The sequence below is a fragment of the Theropithecus gelada genome, chromosome 19, assembly GCF_003255815.1.
Source record: "Theropithecus gelada isolate Dixy chromosome 19, Tgel_1.0, whole genome shotgun sequence".
Classification (NCBI taxonomy): Eukaryota; Metazoa; Chordata; class Mammalia; order Primates; family Cercopithecidae; genus Theropithecus; species Theropithecus gelada.
Genome location: NC_037687.1, coordinates 39,443,278 through 39,459,587, shown reverse-complemented (window position 1 = coordinate 39,459,587; position 16,310 = coordinate 39,443,278). Strand labels below are relative to the sequence as shown.

The following is a 16,310-nucleotide window of genomic DNA, read 5'->3' as shown; positions in this document are numbered from 1 at the left end:
ACCACACTCCAGCCTGGCGACAGAGCAAAATTCCATCAAAAAAAAAGAAAAAGAAAAAAAGAAACTAGGTGAGGCTGGATAGAGGTGAGCTTATCCATCTAGGGAAGCACAGCTTTCCCTGCATGCTGAAATGCAGGGCTGTCTGAACCCAAGACTTCAGAAAACACCGTCCTGGCCAGGCATAGTGGCTCACGCCTGTAATCTCAACACTGGGAGGCTGAGGCAAGAGGATCGTTTGAGCCTAGAAGTTTGAGAACAGAGGGAACATAGTGAGACCTCATCTCTACAAAAAAATCAAAAAGTTAGCCAGGTGTAGAGTCACGCACCTGTGGTCCCACTTTGGAGGCTGCGATGGGAGGATAGCTTGAGCATGGGAGGTGGAGGCTGCAGTGAGTTGTGATCACACCACTGCACTCTAGCCTAAGCAACAGAGCAAGACCCTGTCTCCAAAAAAAGAAAAAAGAAAAGAAAAGAAAGAAAACAGAGCTCTACCTGGGGATGCAGCCTTGTCTGAAGATTCCAAGGAAACACAGCCCTGTCTTGGGGAGGGGGTTTAGGGGGGTCACGCTCTGCCCCAGCAGTCTCAGGGGTCCATCCCTGCCCCTCCATGTCCCCTGTCAGCGAGCAGATCAGCCGGCGGCAGTCTCAGGTGGACCGCCTGTACGTGGCGCTCAAGGAGCTGGGTGAGGAGCGCCGGGTGGCTCTGGAACAGCAGTACTGGCTGTACCAGCTCAGCCGCCAGGTGAGCGAGCTTGAGCACTGGATCGCCGAGAAGGAGGTGGTGGCTGGTTCACCGGAGCTCGGCCAGGACTTTGAGCATGTCTCGGTGAGCATCATTAGTAATAAGTGATACCAGGAGCTACCACTAAGGTTCTCTGGGCCTCCGTTTCCTCATCTGTAGTATGAGGATAATAACAGCAGCCGCCTCATGGCTCTGCGGTGAGACAAATGAGTTAATATGATGTAAAGCACTGAGGACCCTGCTTGGCACACGTGGTGCCTCCCAGTGTTAGTTACTGTTACCAGCTTATTATTTTGTTACTTATTGTTATTTTTATTGTTACTATTTTGCTACTTTTCTTGCTAGGTGTTCAGTAAGTGTTAAATATTATTTTTTATGATGATGATGATGATTCTCATTATTCTTACCTGCCACAAAATGGTAGTCTCTGCCAGGTGTGGTGGCTCACGCCTGTAATCCCAACACTTTGGGAGGCCGAGGCAGGTGGATCACTTGAGGTCAGGAGTATGAGACCAGCCTGGCCAACATAGTGAAACTCCGTCTCTACTAAAAATACAAAAAAAATAGCTGGGTGTGGTGGTGCACGCCTGTAGTCCTAGCTATTTGGGAGGCTGAGGCAGGAGAATCGCTTGAACTGGGGAGGTGAAGGTTGCAGTGAGTGGCTATTGAACCACTGCACTCCAACCGGGGAGACAGAGCAAGACTCTGTATCAAAAAGAAAAAAAAAAAATTGTAGGCTGGAGGGGGCTGGTGTATGCTGCCCCTTTGCTCACTTTGCTGGACCCCTCCCCCCACCCCCAACTTCCTGATGGCAGGTGCTGCAGGAGAAATTCTCAGAATTCGCCAGCGAGACAGGCACGGCAGGGCGGGAGCGGCTGGCAGCTGTGAACCAGATGGTGGATGAGCTGATCGAGTGTGGCCATACAGCAGCGGCCACCATGGCCGAGTGGAAGGACGGGCTGAATGAGGCCTGGGCTGAGCTGCTGGAGCTCATGGGCACACGGGCCCAGCTGCTGGCCGCCTCTCGGGAGCTTCATAAGTTCTTCAGTGATGCCCGAGAGCTTCAGGGACAGATTGAGGAGAAGCGGAGGCGGCTGCCCCGCCTGACCACCCCACCTGAGCCGAGACCCAGCGCCAGTTCCATGCAGCGGACCCTGAGAGCCTTTGAGCATGACCTGCAGCTCCTCGTGTCCCAGGTGGGGCTCCGGTGGCCATCGGGGCAGGTGGAAGGGCCCAGAGAGCTGATGAGTGGGCAAAAATCAGGCTGTGGAGCAGGTTGAAATGAGGCAGTGGCACAGACAGAAAGCATACCACAGAACAGGAAGAAATTAGATAATGGAGCAGATAGAAAATGGACTGATGGAATGCTATATAGAAATCAGGTAGTGGCAGGGAAAAGTGGTACAGAAGGTCTCACAGATACTAAACAGCTTCCAACTGGGTGTGGTGGCTGACGCTGTAATCCCAGCCCTTTGGGAGGCCAACACAGGTGGATCCTCTGAGGTCAGGAGTTTAAGACCAGCCTGGCCAACATGGTGAAACCCCATCTCTACTAAAAATACGAAAATTAGCCAGGTCTGGTGGTGGGCACCTGTAATCCCAGCTACTTGGGAGGCTGAGGCAGGAGAATTGCTTGAACCCAGGAGGCGGAGGTTGCAGTGAGCCGAGATCTCGCCATTGCAATCCAGCCTAGGTGACAAGAGTGATACTCCATCTCAAAAAAAAAGAAAAAAGCTTCCAACAGAGATTGGGCAGTGGTTCTCCTAAAACTGTGAATTTTACCTAAATCCAGATCGAGGGTCTAAAGGGAATTTTGAGAATGCTAAGAGGAATTTGGCTATGGTGTAGATAGAAATTAGACAACGGACAAGACCAGGCACAGTGACTCATGCCTATAATCCCAACACTTTGGGAGGCTGAGGCGGGCAGATCACGAGGTCAGGAGTTCAAGACCAGTCTGACCAACATGATGAAACCCCGTCTGTACTAAAAATACAAAAATTAGTAGGCGTGGTGGCAGGCGCCTGTAATCTCAGCTACACAGGAGGCTGAGACAGGAGAATCGCTTGAATGCGGGAGGCGGAGGTTGCAGTGAGCCAAGATGGCGCCAGTGCACTCCAGCCTGGATGACAGAACGAGACTCCTTCTCAAAAAAAAAAAAAAGGCCAGGCGTGGTGGCTTATGCCTGTAATCCCAGCACTTTGGGAGGCCGAGGAGGGTGGATCACAAGGTCAGGGGATTGAGACCAACCAGGCTAACACAGTGAAACCCCATCTCTACTAAAAATAGAAAAAAAATAATTAACCGGGCATGGTGGCGGGCTCATGTAGTCCCAGCTACTTGGGAGGCTGAGGCAGGAGAATGGCGTGAACCCAGGAGGGGGAGCTTGCAGTGAGCCGAGATCACGCCGTTGCCCTACAGCCTGGGCGACAGAGCGAGACTTCACCTAAAAAAAAAAAAAAAAGAAAGAAAAGAAAAGAATTTAGATAACGGGTCTGTGATAGAAATCATATGACTTTTCTGAAAGTAATTTGATGGGGGTGAATTTAATGAAAAAGGCAACAGAGATATTAGAAATTAGGCGGAGGGTCTGGCCAGAATTTGGAGGTGGATCTGAGCAGTCAGATGGAAATGAAGCTGCAGGCCCAGTACAACTCAGGGAGCAGGACTGAAAGAAATTGGGTTGCAGGTCTAATGGAAGGTAGAAGTTGGGCAATTTTTGTTTTGTTTTTTTGTTTTTTTTTAAGACAAGGTCTCACTCTGTCACCTAGGCTGGAGTGCAGTGGCTTGATCTCAGCTCACTGCAACCTCTGCCTCCTAGGCTCAAGCGATTCTCCTGCCTCAGCCTTCCAAATAGCTAGGATTACATGCACACACCACCATGCCCGGCTAATTTTTGTATTTTTAGTAGAGACGGGGTTTCACCATGTTGGCCAGGCTGACCTCAAAATCCTAACCTCAGGTAGTCCATCCGTCTTGGCCTCCCTAAGTGCTGGGATTATAGGCATGAGCTACTGCGCCCAGCTGGCAATTATTATTATTATTATGAGGCGGAGTCTCACTTTGTCACCCAGGCTGGAGTGCAGTGGTGTAATCTCGACTCACTGCAACCTCCGCCTCCCGGGTTCAAGTGATTCTCCCCCTTCAGCCTCCTGAATAGCTGGGAGTACAGGTGCGAGCCACCACACCCAACTAATTTTTGTATTTTTACTAGAGATGCAGTTTCACCATGTTGGCCAGGCTGGTCTTGAACTCCTGACCTCAAGTGATTTGCCCGCCTTGGCCTCCCAAAGTGCTGGGGTTACAGGCATGAGCCACCATGCCCAGCCCAATTATTTTTATAAATCCTACAAGTGACTTAGAAATCAGGCTGAGAGATTGACAGCAATAAGTGGTGGACCTGTTAGAGATGGGGAGGTCATGCCAAAAGAAATCAGGAGATTTAACCAACAGAGTGAGCAACAGGCTGAGCGCAGTGGCTCATGCCTGTAATCTCAGCACTTTGGGAGGCCGAGGTGGGAGGACTGCTTGAGACCAGGAGTTCAAGATGAGCCTGGGCAACATAGTGAGACTCCATCTCCATTACAACATATATGTGTGTATCCTGGTGCAGTGGCATGCACCTGTAGTTCCAGCTATTAGTAGGCTGAGGCAGGAGGATCACTTGAGCCCAGGGTGTCAAGGTTGCAGTGAATTGTGTTTGTGCCACTGCACTGCAGCCTGCACAACAGAGCAAGACCCTGTCTCAAAACAAACAAACAAACAAAAAACCCAAAACCCGAAAGATAGAGTGAGCAGAACTCATACAGCAGAATGAATGGAAATTGGGTAGGGGACTAACAGCAATTGAACAGACATTGTGTAGGAAACTGGGCTACTAGGAAGGAGTGGGTTTGAAATAAACCAAGTTAAAAAAAAATTAGCACATCTAAAAGACATCAAAGTAGAAGGGGGTTTCCTGACAGACCCAAGGTAGAGGTGGGCCTGCCTGAAAACAGGTGACAGACCCAATAGAAATAGAGCTCTCAGACCAAAAGAAATCAGGCAGTGGGCTGAAAGAGACGTGGTAGTAGAACCAAAAGAAGTCAGAACGCGGGTAAGTCAAAGAGAAATCAGGCAGCAGATATGACAGGAGCCTGGCTGTGGGATCACAGTGTGAGGCTCCTTATATCTTGGGGTTCCGTGCTGGAGCAGATGGCAGGAGGGAGGGCACAGCCTGGGCCCCATGGAGGGCTGGCGCCCGACCTGGCATGCCCCTCAGGTACGGCAGCTGCAGGAGGGGGCGGCCCAGCTGCGGACGGTGTATGCGGGTGAACATGCCGAGGCCATCGCTAGCCGGGAACAGGAGGTGCTGCAGGGTTGGAAAGAGCTGCTGTCAGCCTGCGAAGATGCCCGCCTGCACGTCAGCTCCACGGCCGACGCCCTGCGCTTCCACAGCCAAGTCCGCGACCTGCTTTCCTGGATGGATGGCATCGCCAGCCAGATTGGGGCAGCCGACAAGCCCAGGTGCCCCTCATCCCTCCTCGGGCTTCCTGCCTGCCCCTGGCGGCCTCCCCCAGCCAACCCCAGCCCATTGACAGCCCCCTTCCCAACCGAATGACAACAGCCACTATCTGTGTGGCACCTCTGTGTGCCAGGCACTGTTCTAGGTGCTTCGTGTGTATTCAGACCCCATTTTTAGGCCTGTCATTGGGGACTTAGGTCATGGGGCATCCTTCTGTCCTCTGTCCTTCCCAGTTGCCCATAATTACCCTCTCCATGGGATGTCACAGCATGAAACAGGCTAAAGACAGGATGGGCAAGGGAGGTGTGGGACTGTATTTGTGAGGGTGGGTGAAGAATTGTAACAATTCCACCATCGCAGTGGCTTCATTAGTAGGCATTGACTTATTGCTCACATAGTGGCTGGATGTGAGTGTCCGGCAGAATCCTGTCCCATGGTGATTGGGAGCAGGGTCCTTCCATCACACCATCCTGGGAGTCACATGCTGGACCTTCTGCATCACGCTGCAAATGGGAAAAGACAGAAGGAGGATTACACAGAAGGTTTTAGGGATAAAGCCAGCACTCACACACTGCCAGTCTAGTGGCCTAACCTGTCTGCCAGGGAGGCTGCAAATTTTTTTTCTTTTGAGACGTAGTCTTGCTCTGTCGACCAGGCTGGAGTGCAGTGGCACAGTATCAGCTCACTGCAACCTCCGTCTCCCAGGTTCAAGCGATTCTCCTGCCTCAGCCTTCCAAGTAGCTGAGACTACAGGTGCCCACCACCATGTCTGGCTAATTTTGTATTTTTAGTAGAGATGGGGTTTCACCGTGTTGGCCACTCTGGTCTCAAACTCCTGGCCTCAAGTGATCCACCCCCCTCAGCCTCCCAAAGTGCTGGGATTACAGGCGTAAGCCACCGTGCCTGACCTAGGCTGGAAATTTAGTCACATGGTGTGGCCAGGAAGAAAAGGACCTGGGGAATCAGGGACACCTGGCATTGCTTCTGGGAATGCAGGGCCTGGAGCCTGCATTCATTTACTCAGCAAATATGTATTACATGCATATGGTGTACCACGTGGTGAGCAAGGCCAAGCCCTTGCCCTGAGACAGATTGCATTCTCATAGCACTTATTACTTTCTGAAATATAGTATGGGGGCCGGGCATGATGGCTCATGCCTGTAATCCCAGCACTGTGGGAGACTGAGGCAGGTGGATCACCTGAGCTCAGGAGTTTGAGACCAGACTAGCCAGCATGGCGAAACCCAATCTCTACTAAAAATACAAAAATTAGCCAGGCATGGTGGTGGACGCCTGTAATCTCAGCTACTTGGGAGGCTGAAGCAGAAGAATCGCTTGAACCCAGGAGGCGGAGGTTGCGGTGAGCCAAGATCTTGCCACTGCACTCCAGCCTGGGTAACAAGAGCAAAACTCCATCTAAAAAAAAAAAAGAAAGAAATATAGTGTGGGTATATATACATAGGAAGGGAATGATAGCTGGCAAAGTCTCTCTGAGGATATGCGTTTGACTGGAGACCTGAATGAAGTGATGGGTGAGTCAGGTAAAGTTTTGGGGGAAGAGTTTTCTAGGTGGACGGACCCACAAGTGCAAGGGCCCAGAGGTGGGCTGTAGTTAGGCATGTGTGAGGAAGAACTAGAGATCATTGTGGCCAGATGGAGGGAGGAAGTGAGGGAGTGCAGGGTGAGAGGAAGTGAGGTCAGAGGGGCACTGGGACCCTGGAAACCACACATGGTGAGGAGCATACCTTCTCTATGAGGAAGGTGGGAGCCATGCGAGAGTTTAGAGCACAGTGGAGTGATGTGATGTGTACATTTGAGAAAAATAGGCCAGGCGTGCTGGCTCATGCCTGTCTTCCCAGCACTTTGGGAGGCCAATGTGGGTAAATCACTTGAGGCCAGGACTTTGAGACTTTCGCCAATGTGGCGAAACCCTGTCTCTACTAAAAATACAAAAATTAGCTGGCAGACGCCTGTAATCCCAGCTACTGGGGAGGCTGAGGCAGGAGAATTGCTTGAACCTGGAAGGTGGAGGTTGCAGTGAGCTGAGATCGCACCGCTGCACTACTCCAGCCTGGGCAACACAGCGAGACTCCATGTAAAAAAAAAAAAAAAAGTTGGGCGTGGTGGCTCACGCGTGTAATCCCAACATTTTGGGAGGCTGACGTGGGCGGATCACTTGAGGTTGGGAGTTCGAGACCAGCCTGACCAACATAGAGAAACTTTGTCTCTACTAAAAATACAAACTTAGCCGGGTGTGGTGGTGCACGCCTATAATCTCAGCTACTCGGGAGGCTGAGGCAGGAGAATTGCTTGAACCTGGGAGGTAGAGGTTGCGGTGAGCCAAGATTGTGCCTTTGCACTCCAGCCTGGGCAATAAGAGTGAAATGCCATCTCAAAAAAAAAAAAAATTTAAATATACAGGGAAGTAAAGGTAACCCACATGTGTATCGTGAACACGTGGCTTGAACAACCATCAACATTTGGCCAATGTAGCCAGAAGAGGTGGCTCACGCCTATAATCCCAACACTGGGAGGCCAAGGCAAGAGGATCACTTGAGCCCAGGAGTTTGAGACCACCCTACGCAACATAGTGAGACCCCATCTCTACAAAAAAGAAAAAAATTAGTCAATCATGGTGATTCTTAAAAAAAAAAAATTTTTTTTTTAATTAGTTGGGCATTGTGGTGCACGCCTGTAGTCCCAGCTACTCTGGAGGCTAAGCCAGGAGGATCTCTTGAGCCCAAGTGGTAGATTCAAACCATAGCATGAAGCCATGATTGCCAACTGATGGAATCTTCAGAAACTTGGAATTTGTTTTGGACATAAGATGGCTTAGAATGGTGCTGTCCAACAGTTATATAACATGAGCCACAAATGTGAGCCACATATATACTTTAAAATCTTCTGTGGCCATATTAACAAAGCAAAGCAAATGAAAATTAATTTTAGTAATACATTTTTATTTAACCTGACATACCCAAAGTATTATCACTTCAACAGGTAGTCAATATTAAAACTATTAATGAGGCCAGGCGGTCTCAAACTTCTGGCCTCAGGTGATCTGCCCGCCTCAGCCTCCCAATCTCAGTGGAGTGGAGATTGTACCACTGCAGTCCAGCCTGGGTGACAGAATGAGACTCCGTCTCAAAAACAACAACAACAAAAACAAACAAAACTATTAATGAGACCAGGCGCAGTGGCTCATGCCTGTAATCTGTGCAGAGATTGGGAGCCTAAGGCAGGCGGATCACCTGAGGCCAGAAGTTCAAGACCAGCCTGGCCAACGTGGCGAAAACCCATCTCTACTAAAAATACAGAACAAAAAATTAGCCAGGCTTGGTGGTGGGTGCCTGTAATCCCAGCTACTTGGGAGGCTGAGGCAGGAGAATTGCTTGAATCTGGGAGGTGGAGGCTGCAGTGAGCCAAGATCATGCCATTGCACTCCAGCCTGGGCAAGAAGAGCAAATCTCCGTCTCAAAAAAAAAAAAAAAAAAAAGGTGCGGCTGTAATCCCAGCACTTTGGGAGGCCAAGGCGGGCAGATCGCCTGAGGTCAGGAGTTCGAGACCAGCCCGACAAACATGTTGAAACCCCGTTTCTACTAAAAATACAAAAAGATTAGCCAGGCGTGGTGGCGGGCGCCTGTAATCCCAGCTACTCAGGAGGCTGAGGCAGGGGAATCACTTGAACCCAGAAGGGGGAGGTTGCAATGAGCAGGGATCGTGCCACTGCACAACAACAAAAAACTATTAATGAGACATTTTACGTTCTTTACTATGCTAACTCCACAAAATCTGGTGTGCATTTTACACTTCATATCAAAATTCAGACTGGCCACATTTCAAGTGCTCACATGTCTAGTGGCTACTGCCTTGGAGAGCACAGACTTGCAAGGTTAAAATCATTGGCTAGTGGAACCTTCAGAAGCATAGCTAGGAAAAGTTAGAAAATTTGGATCTTGGCTGGGTGTGGTGGCTTATGCCCATAGCCTCAAACTTTGGGAGGCTGGGGCAGGTGGATTGCTAGAGCCCAGGGGTTTGAGACCAGCCTGGGCAACATAGCAAGACCCTGTATCTACAGAAAATAAAAAAATTAGCTGGGTGTGATGGTGTGCACCTACGGTCCCAGTTAGGAGGCTGAGGCAGGAGGATTGCATGAGCCCAGGAGGTTGAGGCTGCAGTAAGCTGTGATCTTGCCACTGCACTCCAGCCTGGGCAACAGAGCAAGACCCTATAAAAAAAAAAAAAAAAGGAAGTTTGGATCTTGGAATCCTAGAAGGTTAGAATCACCAAAGTGTGAAATTTTAGAAACTTAGAAAGTTTGAATCATTGAATTAGTGAACCACGGGCCCTCAGAACTTGGTCATCGAAAGTCGGTGTCTCAGCCTGGTGCAGTGGCTCACGCCTGTAATCCCAGCACTTTGGGAGGCTGAGACGGGTAGATCACCTGAGGTCAGAAGTTCAAGACCAGCCTGGCCAACATGGTGAAAACCTATCTGTACTAATAATACAAAAATTAGCTGAGCATGATGGTGGGCGCCTGTAATCCCAGCTACTCAGGAGGCTAAGGCAGGAGAATCACCTGAACTTGGGAGGTGGAGTTTACAGTGAGCTGAGATCGCTCCACTGCACTCCAGCCTGGGCCATAGAGTGAGACTCCATCTCAGAAAAACAAAAGAAAAGAAAGGTGTCTCGAGGTGGTGTGGGATGTCAGCCTCAAGGATTTGGGGTCGCCAGGAGCCACATGTATGAGGCAGGCTGAGGAGGCTGCCCGTGGCTCAGATCCCTGCCTGCCACCCACTGCAGGGACGTGTCATCAGTGGAGGTGCTCATGAACTACCACCAGGGCCTGAAGACTGAGCTGGAGGCGCGGGTGCCTGAGCTGACTGCCTGCCAGGAGCTGGGGCGATCTCTGCTGCTCAACAAAAGTGCCATGGCTGATGAGGTGGGGAGCAGGGAGGGGGTCCCCCTCTGCCACCTGGGCACATTGGGGTGGAAGCCATTCCACACCCTGACTTCCCTCCCACCCACCTGCCACTCCCAGATCCAGGCACAGCTGGACAAGCTGGGAACCAGGAAGGAGGAGGTGTCGGAAAAGTGGGACCGCCATTGGGAGTGGCTGCAGCAGAGTGAGTGGGGGCCCAGGCATACGTGGCTCAAGGGCACAGGGACATGCTCCGGCCTGTCCAGCCAAGGCCCAGAGGGTGACAGGAGCATGCTTTGCACCCTACCCATGGGTCTCCAGAAGCAAACATAAGAGCCTGGAAGGGTGGACAAGGGGGCTGCCTTGCCATTGAATACCCACCCCCCAAAAAAAGTCTTAAAGTCCTGGGTGGGGGGACATTAAGGAAGGAGGAATGGGAGTCAGAAAGGAGGAATGATGCCCACTGAAATAGCCCCAGCCTCTGTCATTCCTGCAGAGCCCAGGATGGTCAGGGCTGGGGTATGGAAAGCCGCAGGGGTGTGGAAGGCCAGGGGAAACAGCCATTGCCCCAGGAAGGGCTCCAGATGCCCTAGAATCCTTACCCTGCATGCCCCTCCTCAGTGCTGGAGGTGCACCAGTTTGCCCAGGAGGCGGTGGTGGCTGATGCCTGGCTGACAGCCCAGGAGCCGCTCCTGCAGAGCCGGGAGCTGGGCAGCAGCGTGGATGAGGTGGAGCAGCTTATCCGGCGACACGAGGCCTTCCGCAAAGCGGCTGCAGCCTGGGAAGAGAGGTTCAGCTCTCTGCGGCGCCTGACCACGGTCAGCTCCCCAGATCCTGCCCCATTAACCCCACCCCCACCAAGACCCCCACACCCATGGCTGTATATGAGACAGACACACCCGGACATGATGCTTAGTCCTGTGTTGTGTGAGTGCCAAGACCCTTCCTAGGCTCCCAGTGGAGCAGAGGGACCGACCTGTCACCAGTGACAGCCCAGAATGTCAGGGATGTGATAGGGGAAGAACAAGCAGAGGGATGGTGCCTGGGATGGGGAGAGGGAGGGGGAACTGGCCTGGAGAATTCTGTTCTAAGACTTGAATAATTAGGTGAAGAGACTGCAGTAATAAAAAGGATTAGGCCAGGTGTGGTGGCTCATGCCTGTAATCCCAGCACTTTGGGAGACCAAGATGGGTGGATCACTTGAGGCCATGAGTTTGAGACCAGCCTGGCCAACATGTTGAAACCCCATCTCTACTAAAAATACAAAAATTAGCTGGGCAAGGTGGTGCACACCTGTAATCCCAGCTACTCGGGAGGCTGAGGCAGGAAAATCACTTGAATCTGGGAGGCAGAGGTTGCAGTGAGCCTAGATCGTGCCACTGCACTCCAGCCTGGGCAACAGAACAAGACTCCATCTCAAAAAAAAAAAAAAAATGCTTAAAGACTGAGTGGGGTGGCTCACACCTGTACTCTCTTTGGAAGGCCTAGGCAGGAGGATCACTTGAACCCAGGAGTTCAAGACCAGCCTTGGCAACATACTGAGAATGCGTCTCTACCAAAACCAAAAGCAAACAAAGAAAAAAGAAAAGGGGCCGGGCGCGGTGGCTCAAGCCTGTAATCCCAGCACTTTGGGAGGCCGAGACGGGCGGATCACGAGGTCAGGAGATGGAGACCATCCTGGCTAACCTGGTGAAACCCCGTCTCTACTAAAAAATACAAAAAACTAGCCGGACGAGGTGGTGGGCGCTTGTAGTCCCAGCTACTGGGGAGGCTGAGGCCAGAGAATGGCGTGAACCCGGGAGGCGGAGCTTGCAGTGAGCTGAGATCCGGCCACTGCACTCCAGCCTGGGCGACAGAGCGAGACTCCGTCTCAAAAAAAAAAAAAAAAAAAAAAAAAAAGAAAAGAAAAAGAAAAAACAGCCAGGCATGATGGCACGTGCCTATAGTCCAAGCTACTAAGAGGGGTGGCTAAGACTCAAGGCTCACTTGAGCACTGGAGGTTGAGGCTGCAGTGAGCTACGATCCTGCCCCTTGCACTCCAGCCTGGATGACAGAGCAAGACTCTGGAAAAAAAAAAAAAGGCCGGGCTCGGTGGCTCACGCCTGTAATCCCAGCACTTTGGGAGGCCGAAGAGGGCGGATCACAAGGTCAGGAGATCTAGACCTTCCTGGCTAACACGGTGAAACCCTGTCTCTACTAAAAATACAAAAAAAAATTAGCCGGGCGTGGTGGCAGGCGCCTGTAGTCCCAGCTACTCGGGAAGCTGAGGCAGGAGAATGGCGTGAACCTGGGAGGCGGAGCTTGCAGTAAGCCCAGATCGTGCCACTGCACTCCAGCCTGGGCGACAGAGCGTGACTCCGTCTCAAAAAAATAAAGTCTTAAAGTCCTGTGTGGGGGGACATTAAGGAAGGAGAAATGGGAGTCAGAAAGGCACGCAGAGAAATTGATTTACCCAATTTTTTAAAAAAGTGATTTAGCCAATTCTTAAAAGAGAAATAGGTGTTTGCCGGCGAGAATAGGGCTTTAAGTTCTTGACAGAGAGCAAAGCATCGCACAGGCCTGGACACCTTGCTTTTTCAAGGAACTGATCAATTGAGTGATGAGGCAGAAAACCCAGGCCGCCTCCCTGGACCTCCCCCTTACCCCGCCCCGGCCCGACGCCTCCAACCTAACCCTGGTCCCTCCATCCCCAGATCGAGAAAATCAAGGCGGAACAGAGCAAGCAACCGCCCACCCCACTGCTGGGGCGCAAGTTCTTTGGGGACCCCACGGAACTGGCGGCCAAGGCGGCGCCCCTGCTGCGGCCAGGGGGCTATGAAAGGGGCCTGGAGCCCCTGGCCCGCCGGGCCTCGGACACGCTCTCGGCCGAGGTGCGGACTCGGGTGGGGTATGTGCGCCAGGAGCTCAAGCCCGAGCGCCTTCAGCCGCGCATTGACCGGCTGCCGGAGATCCCGGGGAGGGTGGAGCACGCGGCCCTGCCGGCCTCACCAGAGGACGCGGCGGAGACCCCCGCGGCCCCCGTGGCGGCGGAGCAGGTCCGGCCACGGCCGGAGCGCCAGGAGTCAGCTGATCGCGTGGAGGAGCTTCCCAGGAGGCGACGGCCCGAGCGGCAAGAGTCAGTCGATCAATCAGAGGAGGCTGCGCGGAGGCGGCGGCCAGAACGGCAGGAGTCAGCGGAGCACGAGGCGGCACACAGCCTTACCCTGGGCCGCTACGAGCAGATGGAGCGGCGGCGCGAGCGGCGTGAGCGGCGCTTGGAGCGGCAGGAGTCCAGCGAACAGGAGATGCCCATCAGAGGAGACCTGGTCAAGGGGTGAGGCGCCCACTGCATGACCAGGAAGTGAGGGGAGGGGAAAGCTGAGAGCTCCTGGAACAGCACAGGCCCACTGACGGGGCTTCAGGGCTCCGAACTTCCCAAGGAAGGAGATATCGTCGCGGTACCCATTTTGCAGAGGTGTAAACTGAGGCTGCAAAAGAATCGATGTGCCCATTATTACACAGGAAGGGAAGCCTTTCTCCAGACGCAGGTTCTCAGCCCCTGGGTTGTGACTCCTGCATCAAGTCTCCCGGGTGCCCCGAGGCAGGGATTTTGTCCTCTCTGTGCCTCAGTTTGTCCACTGGGCTGATGGTGGAACCCTCACCTCCTTGGAGAGAAGACCCTTTATCACAATTCTATGAGCAGCCTTATGAAGTGGGGGCTGTTGTCTTCTCCATTGTACGGCTAGGGCAACTGAGGCGCAAAGAGGGCAAGTCACTCAGCTTAAACAAACCAGAACTTTCAGAATCCAGAGTTGGCCACTGTGTGTTTTGCAGATCCGTCCAATCATCTGTGTGTGTCTCCAGAAAGAGGCCTTTGGTCAGGAGACATTGACTTCTTGACTCTTTTTAAATTTCACATTTCATGAACATTTGCTGAGTGCCCACTCTGCCTGACATGTGCTGAGTCGAGCGGCGACTGAACCAGTCCCATCCCTGACTTTAGAGACTCACAGTCAGTCCATTGGGGAAAACAGGCTTGTCATCAATGATGACCCAGAATTATCTGGGCTGGAATGGGGGTGATCGGGGGACTGGAGAGTCAGGGGTGCGTGGAGAAAGGCAACGTTTACAAGTTATTCTTTGTGCTGCTTAAAATTCAAAGGGGTATCGGTGCGGTGGCTCATGCCTGTAATCTCAGCACTTTGGGAGGCTGAGGCGGGCGGGTCACTTGAGGTCAGAAGTTTGAGACCAACCTGGCCAACATAGCAAAACCCTGTCTCTACTAAAAATGCAAAAATTAGCTGGCGTGGTGGTGCACACCTGTCATCCCAGCTATTTGGGAGGCTGAGGCAGGGGCATTGCTTCAACACAGGAGGCAGAGGTTGCAGTGAGCCGAGATCATGCACCAATGTACTCCAGCCTGGGCAACAGAGCAAGACTCCGTCTCAAAAAAAAAAAAAAAAAAAATTTCAAAGGGGCGAGAGGTTTGGTCCTCCATTCAGCAGGCATGTCTCAAACACCTGTGGTACCTAAGGCGAGCATCTGAGAGAAACAGCTGCAGAAGTGGGCAGGGGCCTGGCACTTCCAGCTAAGAAGTGGAGGCTCTTCTGCCCAGCCAGGCAGGTCCTTAGGAGAAGGAACCCTGGTTTCATTGAGTCTTTCTGTCCCCCATCCCCCAGGAAGGCCACTCTGGCTGACATTGTGGAACAGCTGCAGGAGAAAGAGGCAGGCCCAGGGCTGCCTGCTGGGGTAAGTTGAGCCTCGGATGGGTGGGGATACAAGGACCCCTTTTTCAGAGAAGGGGGCAGGATCTCAGAAACAGTCAGTGCCTAGCCCTGGCAGGACCCATTCCCTACCTGGAAACTTCAGAGACAGCATGAACTCTCAGGGTCCCCAGAATCTGAAAATGTCCCCCTTAGAAAGACGGGGCACCTACCTAAGAGACCCCTACTCCCCCTCCACAGACACACACACAGACTCTTCCCACATCTGTCCTGGACTCCGTATTTCTTCAGCCCAGTGGGGTCCCAAATTTCTTCATAGCCTCATACACGCACACACAGAAGGAAGCCCCAGGTTCCTCCTGCAGACAGCGGGGACACGCCCTGCTTGCACCCCCACCTCCAGAAATCTGGCTGCCTCTTCCCACCACCGAGAGGGATTCGAAACCAGTGAGTCCTAACAGACTCACTCCCAAGACCCCATGGGGCCCTAAGAATTGGGCCTCCAACCCTGAGGTCCTCCCATACTCGCCTCCAAGACAGACGGCCCTGCAGACGGATGGGACCCCAGACCCATGACTCCCCCAAACAGATGACCCCCCACACCCCCTCCATGGACAGCACCCCTTTCCCCCTCCCTTCACACAGCCGTCGCTGCCTCAGCCACGGGAGCTTCCCCCAGGCCGCCTGCCCAACGGGCTTGAGCCGCCCGAGCGGACACCTCGGCCGGACCGGCCCCGGGCGCGGGACCGGCCCAAGCCGCGACGGCGGCCTCGGCCCAGAGAGGGTGGTGAGGGCGGGGGAAGCCGGCGCTCGCGCTCCGCCCCGGCCCAGGGCGGCTCCGCCCCCGCGCCTCCGCCACCGCCCACTCACACAGTGCAGCACGAGGGCTTCCTACTGCGCAAGCGCGAGCTCGACGCTAACCGCAAGTCGTCCAACCGGTGAGCGTATGGGCGGGGTTTTGGAAGGTGGGTCTCAGGCTCTGGGTGACCAATGAGTGGAGCGGTGGGACTGAGGAGCGGGTGTGGTTCAACTTCAGGCCCTCCAGCAGGTGGGGGTGGTAGGTGGGGCCAGAGGAGGGGGGGGGGGGGGCTCAACTTGGATGATTCCAACCAATGAACTGGAAGGGGTAGGACGTAAGGTTCGTGCATCTAATGGCTGATGGGTGGAGCTTAGGTGAGAACAGAGGGAAAATGTTCTGAAAGTGAATAAATTGGAACCTAACCTCTTAGCAACCAACCCAGGAGTTGACTAGCTAAATAGCAAAGAGGGAGGCGTCTGGTTGAGAAGGTTTCAATGGTTTGTCGTGGAGCCTGGAGAGGTCACCCAACCAGTGAGTGGGGTGGGTCCACCCTTGAAGTTTCAAATTGGGGGAGGGTCCGAAAAGGGGCAGAGCCCAAACTAATGAGGGTAGGGGTTGGGAAGGGGGAGTCATCTCTTACA

The 16,310-nt window shown here is 53.0% G+C and overlaps 1 protein-coding gene across 2 annotated transcripts in view; it reads left to right on the top strand.

The window, feature by feature from the left end:
* The window catches only part of SPTBN4 (spectrin beta, non-erythrocytic 4), a 119,614-nt gene that overhangs the window by 98,111 nt on the left and 5,193 nt on the right, over nt 1-16,310 (top strand). Inside the window, exons 25-33 of one of the 2 annotated variants that reach the window (XM_025367310.1) lie at nt 622-826; nt 1,558-1,938; nt 5,004-5,248; nt 10,050-10,188; nt 10,288-10,372; nt 10,789-10,985; nt 12,861-13,480; nt 14,826-14,895; nt 15,516-15,808. In XM_025367310.1, the coding sequence (XP_025223095.1) occupies nt 622-826; nt 1,558-1,938; nt 5,004-5,248; nt 10,050-10,188; nt 10,288-10,372; nt 10,789-10,985; nt 12,861-13,480; nt 14,826-14,895; nt 15,516-15,808 (2,235 nt within the window). Of the gene's footprint in view, nt 1-621; nt 827-1,557; nt 1,939-5,003; nt 5,598-10,049; nt 10,189-10,287; nt 10,373-10,788; nt 10,986-12,860; nt 13,481-14,825; nt 14,896-15,515; nt 15,809-16,310 lie in introns of those variants that run through there. The other variant, XM_025367311.1, reaches the window with a different exon arrangement.